At 42.9% G+C, this 18,316-nt stretch overlaps 1 protein-coding gene across 1 annotated transcript; it reads right to left on the minus strand.

The window, feature by feature from the left end:
• Positions 1 to 2,151: 2,151 nt before the first annotated feature.
• On the minus strand, positions 2,152 to 17,677 carry LOC111962198 (mitochondrial inner membrane m-AAA protease component AFG3L1-like). Its single transcript, XM_023985092.1, has 16 exons — positions 17,402 to 17,677; positions 15,795 to 15,873; positions 15,442 to 15,530; positions 14,995 to 15,144; positions 14,768 to 14,833; positions 14,434 to 14,558; positions 10,193 to 10,457; positions 9,880 to 10,017; positions 9,528 to 9,681; positions 9,235 to 9,342; positions 8,888 to 9,013; positions 8,695 to 8,805; positions 8,453 to 8,568; positions 6,895 to 7,095; positions 6,140 to 6,334; positions 2,152 to 4,562 (listed from the first exon to the last, which is right to left on the minus strand). Exons 1-16 carry the CDS (start codon positions 17,534 to 17,536, stop codon positions 4,377 to 4,379), a joined length of 2,244 nt encoding a protein of 747 aa, XP_023840860.1. The 5' UTR covers positions 17,537 to 17,677; the 3' UTR covers positions 2,152 to 4,376.
• Between the last annotated feature and the right edge of the window lie 639 nt (positions 17,678 to 18,316).

Below are 18,316 nucleotides of genomic sequence, written 5' to 3' on the forward strand. Positions count from 1 at the left end.
TTTGTACCTGTTTCCTCCAGCATCTTCACAAGGTCCTTTGCTGTTGTTCTGGGATTGATTTGCACTTTTCGCACCAAAGTACATTCATCTCTAGGAGACATCTCTAGGTGAAATAATCTGTCTGKAAACAATTGTTGGAAAAATTACTTGTGTCATGCACAAAGTAGATGTCCTAACCGACTTGCCAAAACTATAGTTTGTTAACAAGAAATTTGTGGAGTGGTTGAAAAACGAGTTTTAATGACTCCAACCTAAGTGTATGTAATCTGTCGACTTCAATTGTATATGATCAATCAGTCAAGTGCATGCAATCTACTTGCTTTGATTATCAGAGCCGTTTGACTTCTGTTACGTTCACTTTCATGAACAAATGTTGGATCACGTCCAACCACGTTGGCGATTTTAATGGGCTGTTGTGCAATTTGAGGTCCAGTTTAAACCTGCACTATGTTTGCAAGTATGGACCTATGACGTATTTCAATACTTGAATCACATTTTCAAATGATGTACATACAGTGCCTTCGGAAAGTATTTAGACCCCTTGACATTTTCCACAATTTGTTACATTACAGCATTATTCTAAAATTGATTAAAACTTTTTCCTCATCAATCTACGCACAATACCCATAATGCATAACATTTCTTAAACAGAAATACCTTATTTACAAGTATTCAGACCCTTCGCTATGAAACTCGAAATTGAGCATAGGTGCATCCTGTTTCCATGATCATGCTTGAGATGTTTCTACAACTTGATTGGTCCACCTGTGGTAAATTCAATTGATTGGACATGATTTGGAAAGGCACACACCTGTCTATATAAGGTCCCACAGTTGGCAGTGCAAAAACCAAGCCATGAGGTCCAAGGAATTGTCCGTAGAGCTCCAAGACAAGATTGTGTCAAGGCACAGATCTGGGGAAAGGAACCAAAACATGTCTGCAGCATTGAAGGACCTCAAAGACACAGTGGCCTCCATCATTCTTARTTGGAAGAAGTTTGGAAACACTAAGACTCTTCCTAGAGCYGGCCGCTCAGCCAAACTGAGCAATCRGGKGAGAAGGGCCTTGGTCAGGGAGGTKACCAAAAACCTGATGRTCACTCTGACAGAGCTCCAGAGTTCGTCTGTGGCGATGGGAGAACCTTCCAGAAGGACAACCATCTCTGCAGCACTCCACCAATCAGGCCTTTATGGTAGTGGCCAGATGGAAGCCACTCAGTAAAGGAACATGACAGCCCGCTTGGAGTTTTCCAAAAGGCACCTAAAGACTCTCAGACCATGAGAAACAAGATTCTCTGGTCTGATGAAACCAAGACTAAACACTTTGGCCTGAATGCCAAGCGTCACGTCTGGAGGAATCTTGACACCATCCCTACGGTGAAGCATGGTGGTGGTAGCATCATGCTGTGGGGATGTTATTCAGCAGCAGGGACTGGGAGACATCTGGATTGAAGCAAAGATGAACGCACTAAAGTACAGAGATCTTTGATGAAGACCTGCTCCAGACCTCAGATGTGACGAAGGTTAACCTTCCAACAGGACAATGACCCCAAGCACAGCCAAGACAATGCAAGTGACAAGTCTCTGAATGTCCTTGACTGACCCAGCTAGAACCCGATCGAACATCTGTGGAGACCTGAAAAATAGCTGTGCAGCAATGCTCCCCATCCAACCTGACAGAGCTTGAGAGGATCTGCATAGAATGGGGGAAACTCCCCAAATACATGTGCCAAGGTTGTCGACAAGGGTGTAATCGTTGCCAAAGGTGCTTCCAAGTAAAGGGTCTGAATACTTATGTGATCTTTTTTTTTATACATCCCTACAAACCTGTTTTTGCCTTGTCATTATGGGGTATTGTGTGTAGATTGATGGGGGGGGGCAAATCTAATCAAATTTAGGAAAAGGCTGTAATACAATGTGGAAAAAGTCAAAGGTCTGAATACTTTCCAAATGCACTGGAAGTAGTGAGGACTACATGCGAGACGCCATAGGTGTGTTGCTATATTACAATACAATGAATATAAACGTATTCTTCCATTAGTGTCTCAGAACATGCACTGAAAAGTACTTTCACATTGAAAGTATTATTCTATCATTGCACCTAACCTCTTACAGCTTCAAATTAATACATACACTAAAACATTACCACAAATGCAATCAAAAGCAAACAGTTTATTGAAAGTAACAWTAAAAAAGTTGTGAAATTACAAGCAGATGGTTGGTGGCAGTGAGCAGAGGAAACAAAAAACATACTTTATACATGGTAGTATACCCATTGCCTTCATACACAGCATCTTATTTTTAATCTAAATGGATAACTATTTTCTGTCCCCCAGTAATTGGAGAACATAAGGTACATTTGCCTGTTAAGGTGGTAAGTGCACACAATCCAAACCACCATCAACTACACATACATTTTATGCAAACATATTTACAATACTCGAGTATTAAATCAATAATTATAAACTATCAGGAATCTTCAGTGCTGATCAGTTAAAATGGTAGAAACATTTGTAGTACTGACACAGGAAATCCTATTTGGGGAAGGCAAGACATTTTCACAAACCTATACGAAGGCAATTGAGTTTAATACGTCGCTTTGAAGTGAGGTAGCAACTTGTTTACAATTCTGTAGGAGATGTGCGCTACTGTACATTTTTCAACAGCACACTTTCCTGGAGCAGCATAGCATCCTTAAAAACAAACTCAGAGCATAGTCAGTTATAATTTGTGGTCAAAGGGATACTTCAGGATTTTGAACAATGAAGCCCTTTGTCTACGTCGCCAGAGTCTGATGAACTCACGGACACCATTTKTATGTCTCTGCATCCAGTATGAAAGAAGTTAGAGGTAGTTTTGCGAGCCAATGCTAACTACCATTAGCGCAATGACTGGAAGTCTATGGGATCTACTAGCATGCTAGCAGTTACCATTGACTTCCAGGCATTGCACTAATGGTAGTTAGCAACTTTCTTCAAACTACAATCAGACAATTAATCTGACTCTGGAAACTAAATTAAGGGCTATATTGCCAAAATCCTAAAGTATCCCTTTAAGCTTTCACACCCTACAATTGCAAGCCTGAGAGATGGAGGCAGTGCAAATGTCCACACATCTAAGTATATTTCTAGCATTTTGATGAACTAGGATATTAATACTCTAAGCAGTGCATCTTTCATAACCAGTAACTTTGTCATTGGCAGATAAAGATGAACAAGATTAGAAATGTAGCATTCATTCGTGGGAAGGAAACAAATAGTTGTGAATTTCATTTTACAGCGAGGAAGTCCCTTTTTAAATAAATAGCTAAACAATCTGGTCTTATGGTGCAGATGTCCGGTCAGGTCCAAAATTATAGGCACCCTTGATAAAGATGAGTAAAGATAAAAGTACTGAGGCTGTTTGACCACTCAAACCCATGGTGCTTTGTGTCAAAAGAATGAACCCCATACCTTGTGTAAAATATTAAGGTCAAAAGGTGCCGTGAACTTCACCCAGGACCAGGACATTTTAGCCAAAAACCTGGTTGCCTCTGCCAGGAGGCTTGAATTTGGCCACCAGTGGATCTTCCAGCAAGACAACAACCCCAAGCACACAAATTCCACAAAAGAAAAATGGTTAATTGACCACAAAAATCAATATTTTGCCATGGCCAACTCAGTATCCGGACTTGATCCCCATTCAAAAACCTGTGGTTTGAATTGAAGTGGGCAGTCCATAAGGGCAGACAAAGAATATCAAGGATCTGGAAAGATTCAGTATGGAGTAATAGTCTAAGATCCCTCCCAATGCGTTCTCATAAAACATTTTAGGAAAAGTTCAGTGCCCTTATCCTCGCAAGGTGAGATATTGAAAACCAGGGTGCCAATAATCCCCCCCCCCCCCCATCTTTTTCAACAGAAAATATCACTTGTTAATTCAATTATCCTTCTCGGAGCAATTGTATTATAAAAAAGTTGCATAAAATATAGCTCCCTTTGTATTTTTTGCTCATCTTCATCAAGGGTGCCAATCATTTTGTACCCAACTGTACATGATTCAGTTATGACAAACATGTGGGGAGAGAAGTAAATCAAACTCCTAAAAAGAGCAAATCTCAATGAGTCTGCTGTCAATCATATTCTTCCTTTGAGTAAAACGTGTCTCACCCCAAATATGGCATTCAAAGATCTGAAATCGGGCTTGAAAGTTTACTTTGAACTCAGATAAATATGTCCCTGGACACTATTACGCTAAGTCCACCCAAACCTCCCTTCTGCCTAGGCTACATGATTGAAGTGATGCATGTTGTGCTGAGACAACCTAAAACCTAAGAGGTCGCCAGTCACTGGGTGTCCTGCCTATTGGCTCCGTTTCTCCTTAACTGGGGCAGGCTCCTCAGCTACGTCCCCTCTCCTGGTTCCAGTTCTTCAGGCCCTCTGGCAGGCTGGTGTCCTCTTCAAAACTGCCAGTCCCCTCCACAAAATCCTCATATGTCAACTTCTCCTCAAACGGCCGTGGCCCCAGCAGCTCCAACATGTCCGCCTTGTACAGGACTTCCTTCTCTAGGAGACGCTTCCCCACCTGGGGAGAGAGAAGAAGTGATGTTGCAGTGAGCTCAGTGACATTCATGACACATCAGGAATGACAGAGCCAAACCAAAGCTCTAGGGACTACTAGGTTGTTTTAGCTCAGAAAAAAAAATGTAAGTCAAAGAATTCCTAAAAATCCAAATAACAATGAAGATCTGTGAAGCTAAGGGTTTAAACACCGTTTCCCATGCTTATTCAAAGAACCATAAACAATTAATGAACATGCACCTGTGGAATGGTCAGTAAGACACTAACAGCTTACAGGCAGTAGGCAATTAAGCTCACAGTTATGAAAACTTAGGACACTAATGAGGCCTTTCTACTGACAAAAAAACAAGAAAGATCCCCAGGGTCCCTGCTCATCTGTGTGAACATGCCTTAGGCATGCTGCAAGCAGACATGAGGACTGCAGATGTGGCCAGGGCAATAAATTGCAAAATCCGTACACACCTAAGACAGCGCTACAGGGAGGCTGCGAGGACGATCAGCTGTCCATCCTCGCAGTGGCAGACCATGTGTAACACCTGCACAGGATCGGTACATCTGAACATCACACCTGCGGGACAGGTACAGGATGGCAACAACTACCCGAGTTACACCAGGAACACACAATCCCTCCATTAGAGCTCAGACTGTCCGCAATAGGCTGAGAGAGGCTGGACTGAGGGCTTGTAGGCCTGTTGTAAGGCAGGTCCTCACCAGACATCACCGGCAACAACGTCGCCTATGGGCACAAACCCACTGTCGCTGGACCAGACAGGACTGGCGAAAAGTGCTCTTCACTGACGAGTCGCGGGTGTCTCATCAGGGGTGATGGTCGGATTTGCGTTTATCGTCGAAGGAATGAGCGTTACACCGAGGCCTGTACTCTGGAGCAGGGTCAGTCCTGGTCTGGGGAGGTGTCACAGCATCATCGGACTGAGCTCGTTGTCATTGCAGGCAATCTCAACGCTGTGCGTTACAGGGAAGACACCCTTCCTGCAGGCTCATCCTGACATGACCCTCCAGCATGACAATGCCACACCGCTCGTTCTGTGCGTGATTTCCTGCAAGACAGGAATGTCAGTGTTCTGCCATGGCCAGAAAAGAGCCTAGATCTCAATCGTCTGGGACCTGTTGGATCAAAGGTTGAGGGCCATTCCCCCCAGAAATGTCCATGAACTTGCAGGTGCCTTGGTGGAAGAGTGGGGCAACATCTCACAGCAAGAACTGGCAAATCTGGTGCAGTCCATGAGGAGATGCACTGCAGTACTTAATGCAGCTGGTGGCCAGACCAGACACTGACTTACTTTTGATTTTGACCCCCCCCCCCCCCCCCCTTCTTCAGGGACACATTCCATTTGTTAGTCACATGTCTGTGGAACTTGTTCAGTTTGTCTGTTGTTGAATCTTGTGTAAATATGTGTATGAAAATAACATGTTAAGTTTGCTGAAAATAAGCAGTTGACAGTACAAGGACGTTTCTTTTTTTGCTGAGTTTAGATGGTGTACCCTTGATAAGACAGCATAAAGAGTACTCTGAAAACCTTGGAACTACATGATGTTCATGTAGGTCAATGCCATTCTCACCATGTCCACACACTCCCTCTTTTCCACAATGAGCTCCATGGTCCTCTGGTAGGCGCTGTCCACCAGGTCTCTGACCTCCTGGTCTATGAGCTCTGCCGTGGCCTCGCTGTAAGGTTTATCCATCACCATCTCCCCCTGCTGAGGCAGGTCAAACGACACCTGGCCTATCTTCTCACTCATCCCAAACTGCACTACCTGGAGGCCAGAAGTGATGTGGGGGGGAGATCATAAATACAACAGATACTATGACATAAAGCAACACTTCCCAAAACAAATTCCTATCAACATTGTTGAATCGTAACCATTGCTTTTCTGACTGAGGAGTCATTTAAAAAGCTCTGGGCTCAGTTTTTCAAAAGTTCTCGGTTTCACCTATAAAGAGATCATTAAATGCATAGAAATAGAATGAGTAGAACAGACGAGTCATTGACTTGAATGGGGACTTCTATTTCTACGCATTTAATCCCATCCAATAGGCAAAATCCAGATAGATAACCTTGTGTGGAATTTTTATTGTTGGACATAAGACTATAAAAACACCAGAAATCAGCGCCAAGTGACTGACTTAAAACATCTGTTCCCAAGCATAACAGAGACACGTGATCGTATACAAATATAAGGAAGGTTTCAAATTATTATGTTTTAGTCAAACATATCCGTTTGGGCTTCTTGCGGTCAATTTGACCATCAACTCTAGAAAAAAAAAACTCCCGCAGCCAAATGTAGTTGATGATCCTTGCAGTACAGTACAGTACCTGTGCGTAGGCTGACTGGGTGACCTTCTTCAGGTCATCCTGAGCTCCTGTGGTGATTTTCTCAAAGAAGACCTTTTCAGCCACACGTCCTCCCAGCATCATACACATCCTGTCAAACAGCTGCTCCCGCGTGTACAGGTATTGCTCCTTGGGAACGTAGTGGGCATACCCTAACCCCTTCCCTCTGGGGATGATGGACACCTAGAGGAAGAGAAGAGGAACACATGGCATTAGAATAGGGATTTTTATTTTTTTATTTATATAAATGAATCACTTCGTCACAGTGAATTGAATCATGTGACTCAGTCGTAACAGTAATTTTAGGGAAAAAGATTAGATGTAGCATTTCTTTTGCATTATGTGGCTTCAACTTGTTTTGCAGATATGTACTTCCAGTTGATTTAGGAATCCAATGTAGGGGACATTGCAACTCAATAGATGCTAGTCAGCCTGCAAAGTAAACAAGGTAGCTATGATAAAATGACTTCACTAGAAAAGGTACATTTCCTGAAGAGAATTTGTGGGCTTGCTTCAGAATAAAATTATTTGTAACCTACCATAGCCATTTCATTTCCGATATATTATACTTTGTGGGGCATTAAGTGCCTTGCACAACGACTGGAGATGGTACATAGGATCAGAGAGCACCCTACCTATGTCGATATGCTTCTTTAAATACTTGCATAGAGACACTGCAAATTGTTGGTCATGGAAACTTGGAGAAGTCATAAAATTCCATCTGTCAAAATGTGTATGAACCCTGAACGCATATGGATCCGGTACATTTCTTAAAYATCCGGTAAATTAAAATGATACCAATCAAATGACAGGCACCACATTTTCCTAATGGAAGGAATCCAGTAAGACCACTTGTCGCCATTGGCGTCGGCAAATGCGAATCCTAATAAATCAAAACCTTGAGCAATGGCCCACTCCTATCGCGCACATGCAGGTGATTTAATATCTGTGGGTGATGCACTAAAGTGTCATTCKGATCCTGGCTGATATAATTTTTATTTAATTTGATAAAATATTATAAAAACGGTACGTAAATAAATCACATTAAGATAAATTATTMAAATCATTGATGACTTTCGCTCAACTTCCCAGGCACAATTTAAAAATGCCATGTCTTTCCATGACACCAACTCATTGTATCCACATGTGGTTGAATCGTGTATTAAATAAATCACATCAAATCATAGCCCAACACTGTGGCTAGGCTTCAAAACAAACTGACATAGGGCACCTCATGAAATGGCCTCAACTGCCACAGAGGCCATTGCTACCGTCACAGGGATCTAGTAAGCTCGTCAGACTCATGGTTGTACAGTATAATGTCTTCTAAGAAGTCTCACAGGTCTTTGATTCCAATTGTTTCATGTGTAGTTCAGAGGTCAAACACCTGGTCTTCACTCACACCAAAAAAGGAGTGGAGGGTGCTGCAGAGTTGTTTATAGTATGCAGTGCTCAAACGTATTTTTTAATAGTAGTAATATTTATTCGTTTGGCAACCTGGCCAAATAAACAAAGCAAGGCCTTTAAAGGAGGGCATTACCTTCAGCAGTGGGTCAGCATGTTGCAGGAACCAGCCCGCAATTGCATGTCCAGCCTCATGGTATGCAACAGTCTTCTTTTCATTGGGCTGCAGCACCTGGGTCTTCTTCTCAAGACCTACAGGGAGATGCGAGAGAGAAATGGAAGTTTCCATTGAATCCCCACACCATCTTCCTAAATATGTAACATTCACAAAGCAGAGACCACACAATAATAGAAGGCGCTGGAAGACATTGTACCCACCGCCGACGACCCTGTCGATGGCCTGCTCAAAGTGTTTTCCTTCCACATGTGGGTTGAGGTGTCTAGCAGCGATTAGGGCAGCCTCGTTGCACACGTTAGCTATGTCGGCTCCTGATGAAGACGGAGAGGATGTTTAAAATAAAGACATCAAGATAATCAACATGGCATCTTCACACAGAGCAGCTCAACTTGCCAGTGAAGCCTGGTGTGGCGGCAGCCATCTTCCTGGCCAATCCGTCTTTGGCCATAGCAGGGTCCAGTTTGATGGGCCGTAAGTGCACTTTGAAGATGGACGCTCTGCCTTTGATGTCAGGTGGGCCTGAAATATGGACATGTATTGGATTTCATGAAAGGCTCATAGTCTGCTGATTTTAAAACTGTTATGTACGGGTTATAAAGTCCTTAAGTAGGTTTACATAAAGTCTTACCGAATGGGATTAGATGTCAATATAAATATCAATATGCAGTAAGTTAAAATAACACTAAAGTTACCACAGCACACGGTTGCCTGAGCTCCAGGTTAATTGTAAGATTCCATACCTATGTAAATCTGCCTGTCAAATCTACCAGGCCTCATTAGTGCAGGATCCAAGATGTCCGGTCTGTTGGTACCCGCCAGGACAACCACGTTAGTTCTGGTATCGAACCCTAGAAGAAAAATACCAGGGAATGAATCTTACAGTATATGCATTACAGTTCAAAGTAAACAATTTAGAGTAATGGTGGACAATAAGATGAAATCACTGAGTAACAAACAGGGGACACATATCCGATTAACAAACATTATGATAGTGAGTRTGATATTAGATGGGGAAACTTTCACCCATACTTACCATCCATCTCCACTAGCAGCTGGTTGAGTGTGTTCTCCTGCTCACTCTGGCCCCCAAAATTTCCCCCGCCCCTCTTGCGGCCCACTGCGTCTATCTCATCTATGAACAGGATACAGGGGGCGTTCTTCCGGGCCAAGGTAAACATGTCTCTCACCTACAGGGAGAAAACAGTCAATACTAGGGCCTTAAAACAGCTTCATTCACATCCTCTAAGCAAAGTATTTCCAGTAAAATGGATTGAAATGTATCCCTGTGATTAGCTAGCTATAATCTAAAATGCACATAATTTAACTTGAAATGGATGTTATGAAGTCAGCTGTAAGTGTTTCCTCTGGCTCTATTGTGTACTCACCCTGGCAGGCCCAACACCCACAAACAACTCCAGGAACTCTGAGCCATTGACTGTGATGAAGGGGACATTGGCTTCTCCTGCTGTGGCTTTGGCCAGCAGGGTCTTGCCTGTGCCTGGAGGTCCAGAGAGCACAGCACCCTGAGAACAAACACATGAGATTTAAAATACCTGAAATATGAAAGTCTAAAAGGGACATTCATTTGTGATGTGTTGTGAAAAGTCATACCACATCTAAAATCAACACATTTTCTCCCTTCACGTTACATCGAAAGGTGTTTCAGGACTAGTATGACTGCGGTTGTCCCATCCTTACCTTTGGGATCTTGGCCCCCAGGTTCAGGTACTGCTGGGGGTTCTTCAGGAAGTTAACAAACTCCAGGATCTCCAACTTGGCCTCCTCACAGCCGGCCACATCCTTGAACTTGGTGTTGATGTTGTACATCATCTTCGCTGGTGATTCCCTGATACTGAATGGGGTGAAGGCGGTCCAATCACCACCTCCCATTGGTCCCCGTCGCAGGGAGAAGAGCAGGAAACCAATCAACCCCAGGGTGGGGATCACACGCATCAATAATGTCCTGTAGGAGGACAAATTATAAAATGGTCTCAGTTAAAACGTCAGCTTGACCGTGAAATTTGACTCATAAGTCTGCCTCTAATTTTGGCGTGAGCAATAGTCAAGCCCTGTGGAGGCATGAATTGCTGAGGTGTGTGTAGTATTGTTCTTCTATCCTCGTGTGTACCCAAAATCCCCTCAAGAATAGTAAAACGTGGGGACATTTCCCACATCCCCATGAGGACAAAGGCTGTTTACAATTAGGGTAAGGGGTTGATTCAATTTAAATGGAAATATTTGTAGGTTCCCCAAGGATAGAAAAACAAGTTAGGGCAGCACGATATGGGCAAATAATCAAATTGCGATTTTTTTTAAACCAAATATTGCGATTTCACTTGTGATTATAGATCAGACTTGGGCAAACTGTTCATAGAATGATCATTCTAATTTTATGGTTGGAATACAGTGGGCACTTGTTTGGCATGACAAATGAAAAAGGGAAGGGCTGGTTGCGACAGAATAGGAACCAAAGCGTTGGTCAGTGTTTCCCATGGAACCCTAATTAGATGGGTACATTCAGACAAACATTCGAATATTCTTTGCCTTTTCCTCTGATTAAGAACAAACAATGCTGATATACTCCACCACTGGTACCGGCCTGTATAAGAGCAAAAGGTTTGCTAGCAGGATTTCCCCCATCAGTGGATTTAGCTAGCCAGCTAGCTAGAGATAAGCATTAGGGGCTAACAATTATTTTTTTTGGCACATTTGCAGCTTGCTAAAGACCAACTAGCATTTTGCAGAGAACAAGTTAAACTAATAGTAAAATATAGAAAATGTGGATAAATATACAGTGGGGAGAACAAGTATTTGATACACTGCCGATTTTGCAGGTTTTCCTACTTACAAAGCATGTAGAGGTCTGTAATTTTTATCATAGGTACACTTCAACTGTGAGAGACGGAATCTAAAACAAAAATCCAGAAAATCACATTGTATGATTTTTAAGTAATTCATTTGCATTTTATTGCATGACATAAGTATTTGATCACCTACCAACCAGTAAGAATTCCGGCTCTCACAGACCTGTTAGTTTTTCTTTAAGAAGCCCTCCTGTTCTCCACTCATTACCTGTATTAACTGCACCTGTTTGAACTCGTTACCTGTATAAAAGACACCTGTCCACACACTCAATCAAACAGACTCCAACCTCTCCACAATGGCCAAGACCAAGAGCTGTGTAAGGACATCAGGGATAAAATTGTAGACCCTGCACAAGGCTGGGATGGGCTACAGGACAATAGGCAAGCAGCTTGGTGGAGAAGGCAACAACTGTTGGCGCAATTATTAGAAAATAGAGAAAATAGAAGAAGTTCAAGATGGTCAATCACCCTCGGTCTGGGGCTCCATGCAAGATCTCACCTCGTGGGGCATCAATGATCATGAGGAAGGTGAGGGATCAGCCCAGAACTACACGGCAGGACCTGGTCAATGACTGAAGAGAGCTGGGACCACAGTCTCAAAGAAAACCATTAGTAACACACTACGCCGTCAGTGATTAAATCCTGCAGCGCACACAAGGTCCCCTGCTCAAGCAGGCGCATGTCCAGGCCCGTCTGAAGTTTGCCAATGACCATCTGGATGATCCAGAGGAGGAATGGGAGAAGGTCATGTGGTCTGATGATTCAAAAATAGAGCTTTTTGGTCTAAACTCCACTCGCCGTGTTTGGGGAAGAAGAAGGATGAGTACAACCCCAAGAACACCATCCAACCGTGAAGCATGGAGGTGGAAACATCATTCTTGGGGATGCTTTTCTGCAAAGGGGACAGGACGACTGCACCGTATTGAGGGGAGGATGGATGGGGCCATGTATTGCGAGATCTTAGCCAACAACCTCCTTCCCTCAGTAAGAGCATGATGATGGGTCGTGGCTGGGTCTTCCAGCATGACAACGACCCGAAACACACAGCGCCAGGGCAACTAAGGAGTGGCTCCGTAAGAAGTATCTCAAGGTCCTGGAGTGGCCTAGCCAGTCTCCAGACCTGAACCCAATAGAAAATCTTTGGAGGGAGCTGAAAGTCCGTATTGCCCAGCGACAGCCCCGAAACCTGAAGGATCTGGAGAAGGCTCTGTATGGAGGAGTGGGCCGAAATCCCTGCTGCAGTGTGTGCAAACCTGGTCAAGAACTACAGGAAACGTATGATCTCTGTAATTGCAAACAAAGATTCTGTACCAAATATTAAGTTCTGCTTTTCTGATGTATCAAATACTTATGTCATGCAATAAAATGCTAATTAATTACTTAAAAATCATACAATGTGATTTTTGGGATTTTTGTTTTAGATTCCGTCTCTCACAGTTGAAGTGTACCTATGATAAAAATTACAGACCTCTACATGCTTTGTAAGTAGGAAAATCGGCAAAATCGGCAGTGTATCAAATACTTGTTCTCCCCACTGTATATTAAGAGATTCTCTGGTACTTTTGTATACTTTTTAGCCAGTAGTTCTGAAAGTATACTGAACAAAAATATAAAAGAAGCAATTAAAGATTTTATTGAGTTACAGTTCATGTAAGAAAGTCAGTCAATTGAAATAAATAAATTAGGCACTAATCTATGGATTTTACATGAGTGGGCAGGGGTGCAGCCACCATGGGTGGGCCTTGAAGGGCATAAGCCCACCCACTTGGCAGCCAGGACAACCCACTGGGGAGCCAGTCCCAGCCAATCAGAATTAGTTTATCCCCACAAAAAGGCTTTATTACAGATGATCCCGCAGGTGAAGAAGCCGGATGTGGAGGTCCTGGACTGGCATTACACACGGTCTGTGGTTGGGAGGCCGGTTAGACGCACTGCCAAATTTTCTAAAACGACGTATGCAGCTTATGGTAGAGAAATTCATATTAAATTCTCTGCCAGCAGCTCTGGTGGACATTCCTGCAGTCAGTATGCAAATGGCACGCTCCCTCAACTTGAGCCATCTGTGGCATGGTGTTGTGTGACTAAACTGCACATTTTAAAGTGGCCCTTTATTGTCCCCGGCACAATGAGCACCTGTGTAATGATCATGCCTTTTAATCAGCTTCTTGATATGCCACACCTGTCAGATGGATGGATTATCTTGGCAAAGGAGAAATGCTCACTAAGAGAAATATATATATTTTTTTTTTGATAAATAAGCTTTTGTACATTTGGAACATTTCTGGGACTTTTAATAACAGCTCATGTTTGGGGACCAAAACTTTACATGTTGTGTTTATATTTTTGTTCAGTGTAGCATTCATGAGCAAAAAGTGGGCCCCAGAAATTGGGTACTACATCACATACTGCATGTGCAGATATGTGCGCCCCGTCATTGCTCCCTCTCATTCTGCTGTGTGCATCTTGCTAGCTGTCACTCAAATGGCGAGGGGCTGAAGCTCATTGGATGAAACTCAAATTGTAATGGGGCTGGCCCACGTGGGGGAAATGCCCCAGTATGGCTTTCAGAAAACAGTCGCTTTCAAAATTTAGATCTCGTGGCTATTTGAAGTAAGACAGAAATTCTGCATGTATGAACTACACATTAAACACATCCAGCCCAATGCAGTAAGTTTGAAAAATACTTACTAGTCAAAGTTCTGGAGCATGTCTTTACAGAATCAAAGTGGAAATGCTCATTGTTCCGGTTTAGAGAAGAAAAAAAAAAAAAAAGAGGTTGACTGCATGGTGTTGGTGAATGCATGTGGAGTGAATCTCGAGCATGAGGAACTGCCTACTTGAGACAGGGAACGGGGCTTGGTGTGTGGGGGATTGGGAAGCGTCAAAAAGAGGAGACGGAGAAAACTCCACTAACTCGAGCAATATATCAAAAGTTAAAAATAATTTAAAATAGTGTTACAGACGGCTAAGTGGCGGTTCAAATAATCGCAGCGATATGGATATTGTGCATGTCAATATCGCAATTTCTATTAAAATGTGATTAATAGTGCAGCCCGTGTGTGTGTATTAACTCACCCATCATTTTTTGAGCTGTACACAACAGCTGCCCTATGAGAGGACTCCACACCCAGCTCGTGGTGAGCCGCCTCCAAGTTCCTCTCGAAGGTGTCCACACTACCGATGTTAAACCACACATGGCTCTGGGGAAAGACCACCAATACACGTCAACCTCTTCAGTAAGGCTGCAGCTTCCAATGTATCCACAAAACACTCACTTCATTTAATCTTGTTTGCTATATTCTACTGAAAGATTATTCATCCTGAGTGAATCTTTATCAAGCGAGTCATCATGCTATCATCTAAAGCCTGTCACCGTTTCAGATCCAGAGAATGGTCTGTTTTCACCTACCTCATCAGCCCCTGGTAATGGAATGACTCTCACATACTGTTTGTTGACAACCTCTAAACGGTCAACCTGTGAAGAGAACAAACTGCTAGTTGTAAAGAAACCGCCATGACAAATCGATGGAAACAAAATAAGTTCTGTAACTGAGCAATTACATCACGATTATAATAAAAATCAGCATGCATTTCCATGTACAGTATTCTCACTGAATTGTTGCATTTTGTTCTCACCATTCCTCTGCTAAGGTAATGATAGACAAATTCCTTCCAGGTGATCTCCTTGGCTGTGTCAGTGAACTGATAGTAGAGTGCGGCAGATGATATCCCAGTTACTAGCATTGCCAGGGCAAGGAACTCCTTCTCATCCCATGGGATGTCTCCCTAGTAAGGCAGAGGAAAAGGGTCAACATGGGAGAAAACATTTTTTTTAAAGTCACATCATGTTGCAGTATCTGCATTCAGTTCCACAATAGTATATGTAAACATCCCTCAGAATAGGGCGGTGGTTCCCAAAAGGTTTTGGTTACTGTGCCACCAACTGAATTCTCTGCCCGGAGTATACCCTCATGTGCATTTTAGCAGTAAGCCTACGGTCTCATGAGTCTTCTCAAGTACCTCTGGTGGGGAAGCCATAGGATAGGGAGTAATACTGTAAGACAGACCATTCACAGCACATACCATCTTCATGCGGCTCCACCAATCTTTCCCTGCTCTTTTGCTGCCACTTCGACGGCCTCCCCTGCCACGTGATTCCTTCCCTTTACCCTCTGGCAATCAAAAGTGAATGATAGCATTACATTGATCCAGCCAGTGTTGATTAATAGAGCCCATCTAGGTTGGCAGATCGAGTCAGGGCAACCTAGGTTGATGCTTAGACCAATCTTTATGAGTAAGATCTCCCTTATGGAGATCTTACGTCACCTTATGGAGATCTTACGTCAAAAGATAAGTTGATCTGAATTTGCATTAGACTGCATAGTTCTGCAATTCATGAAGCTAACAGGACATTTTACACAACTCTTGGGTCTTACCTTTTGGAAGCTCAGCGGAGTATAGTAGTCCATGAGATGAATAGAATCCATGAGATGACAACTTATTTTGTGCAAGAATCTGAAGAGGAAAGCATTTGGAGTTATCATAGCTGGTTTAACTAGCTAACTTGGCTAGTCAGTTGAGCTACTGCCTAGTAACGTTAGTAGCTATGCTAGCTAAACGCACCAAAAAAAAGAAACGTCCTCGCACTGTCAACTGTGTTTATTTTCAGCAAACTTAACATATGTTCATACAAATATTTACACAACAAGAGTCAACAACTGAGACAAACTGAACAAGTTCCACAGACATGTAACTAACAGAAATTGAATAATGTGTCCCTGAACAAAGGGGGGGTAAAAATCAAAAGTACCAGTCAGTATCTGGTGTGGCCACCAGCTGCATTAAGTACTGCAGTGAATCTCATGGACTGCACCAGATTTGCAGATTGGGCTCGTCGCTGGCCATGGCAGAACACTGACATTCCTGTCTTGCAGGAAATCACACACAGAACGAGCAGTATGGCTGGTGGCATTGTCATGCTGGAGAGTCATGTCAGGATGAGCCTGCAGGAAGGGTACCACATGAGGGTGTTGAGATTGCCTGCAATGACAACGAGCTCAGTCCGATGATGCTGAGACACCACCCCAGACCCTCCACCTCCAAAGCGATCCCAATCCAGAATACAGGCCTCGGTGTAACGCACATTCCTTCGACGATAAACACGAATCCACCCCATCACCCCTGGTGAAACAAAACCACGACTCGTCAGTAAAGAGCACTTTTTACCAGTCCTGTATGGTCCGGCGACAGTGGGTTTGTCCCCATGGGCGACGTTGCCAGTGATGTCTTATAACAGGCCTACAAGCCCTCAGTCCAGCCTCTCTCAGCCTATTGCGGACAGTCGGAGCGCTGATGGAGGGATTGTGCATGCCTGGTGTAACTCAGGCAGTGGTTGCCATCCTGTACCGCAGGTGTGATGTTCTGATGTACCGATCCTGTGCAGGTGTTGTTACATGTGGTCTGCCACTGCGAGGACGATCAGCTGTCCATCCTGTAGCGCTGTCTTAGGCGTCTCACAGTATAGACATTGCAATGTATTGCCCTGGCCACATCTGCAGTCCTCATGCCTTTGGCATGCTGCTAGGAGGCACGTTCACGCAGATGAGCAGGGATCCTGGGCATCTTTCTTTTGGTGTTTTTCAGAGTCAGAAGAAAGTCCTCGTGTCCTAAGTTTTCATAACTGTGACCTTAATTGCCTACCGTTTGTAAGCTGTTAGTGTCTTAACGACCGTTCCACAGGTGCTTGTTCATGGTTCATTGAACAAGCATGGGAAACCGTGTTTAAAACCCTTACAATGAAGATCTGTGAAGTTATTTGGATTTTTACGAATTATCTTTGAAAGACAGGGTCCTGAAAAGGGGACTTTTTTGGGGTTGTTGCTGAGTTTAGTTAAGAGACACAGATAGTCCTGACAGTCATATAACAGTTCTAGCCACGGATTGATTGTATGCTTTAACGTTACAGAACTAGCCAACTAGAATCGCTAATTAGCGTACACCTAATTTCAGTTGGCTGGATGATCACATAACAAAACAATCTTACCCTTACAGAACAGCCACGGTAGACGGGCAGCACAAATACATTCCTTGCTGACACCACTGAACTGCGTACACAAGGTTTTACTGCGATCCGTAAAGGCAAAGCAGCCGTCGAGAGAAGCCCCAACATTTGAACCATTCTCTGGCTGCCACTTGCCGTCCACTCTGAGAAATAATATCTGATTTTCTTAATATGCTGTCCTCTTACACTTCAACGGTATTACAATATTAAATAACGGCCACAGTACTTGGCTTTTAAATGCAAGAACGTCATCCAGAGTTTGACCATTGAGGACTCCAATAACCTGACCATAATCATGCCTGACACAATTTATGTTGGAATGGACATATTTTTTTATGTATTATTTGGATATGGTTGACAAATGATATAAAATGTAAGCATATTCAAAATGCAATGAAAAAAGTATACAAAGTGTTCAATAGATACAAGTGTACAGCTTTAATAAAAATCAAATCATCCATGCGCGAATACGACGACTTTGGGTCTTTCTGCAGAACTCGATCTTGTTCTGTGATTGGCTGATAAACATACACGCACATTTCATCATGGACAAGCAATTTGACAGGTAGATTATACAATTTGCATGTAATGACCACCCAGAAACAGTGTTGTATCTTTTTGGCGTTGTATTCATGTAAGAAAACTCAGTAGATTCAGTAGATGTATAATTGAACACATTTATGAAGATTTTACACTATTGTGGAGAGATTTACTGCTTGGATTCTTTACATACGATAGAAATAAGCTGAAACATTTTTATGTAATTAATTTCATTATTCTTTTGGCCAAATTTCATATACACAAATGTAAATTTACAAACAAAAAAACACATTTTCTTACCCTACAAAAAGAAATTGAACTGTATTTTAAGACAGTTAAATACTCTACTAACAAAAA

The sequence above is a fragment of the Salvelinus sp. IW2-2015 genome, linkage group LG4q.1:29 (genome assembly GCF_002910315.2).
Source record: "Salvelinus sp. IW2-2015 linkage group LG4q.1:29, ASM291031v2, whole genome shotgun sequence".
Taxonomy (NCBI): Eukaryota; Metazoa; Chordata; class Actinopteri; order Salmoniformes; family Salmonidae; genus Salvelinus; species Salvelinus sp. IW2-2015.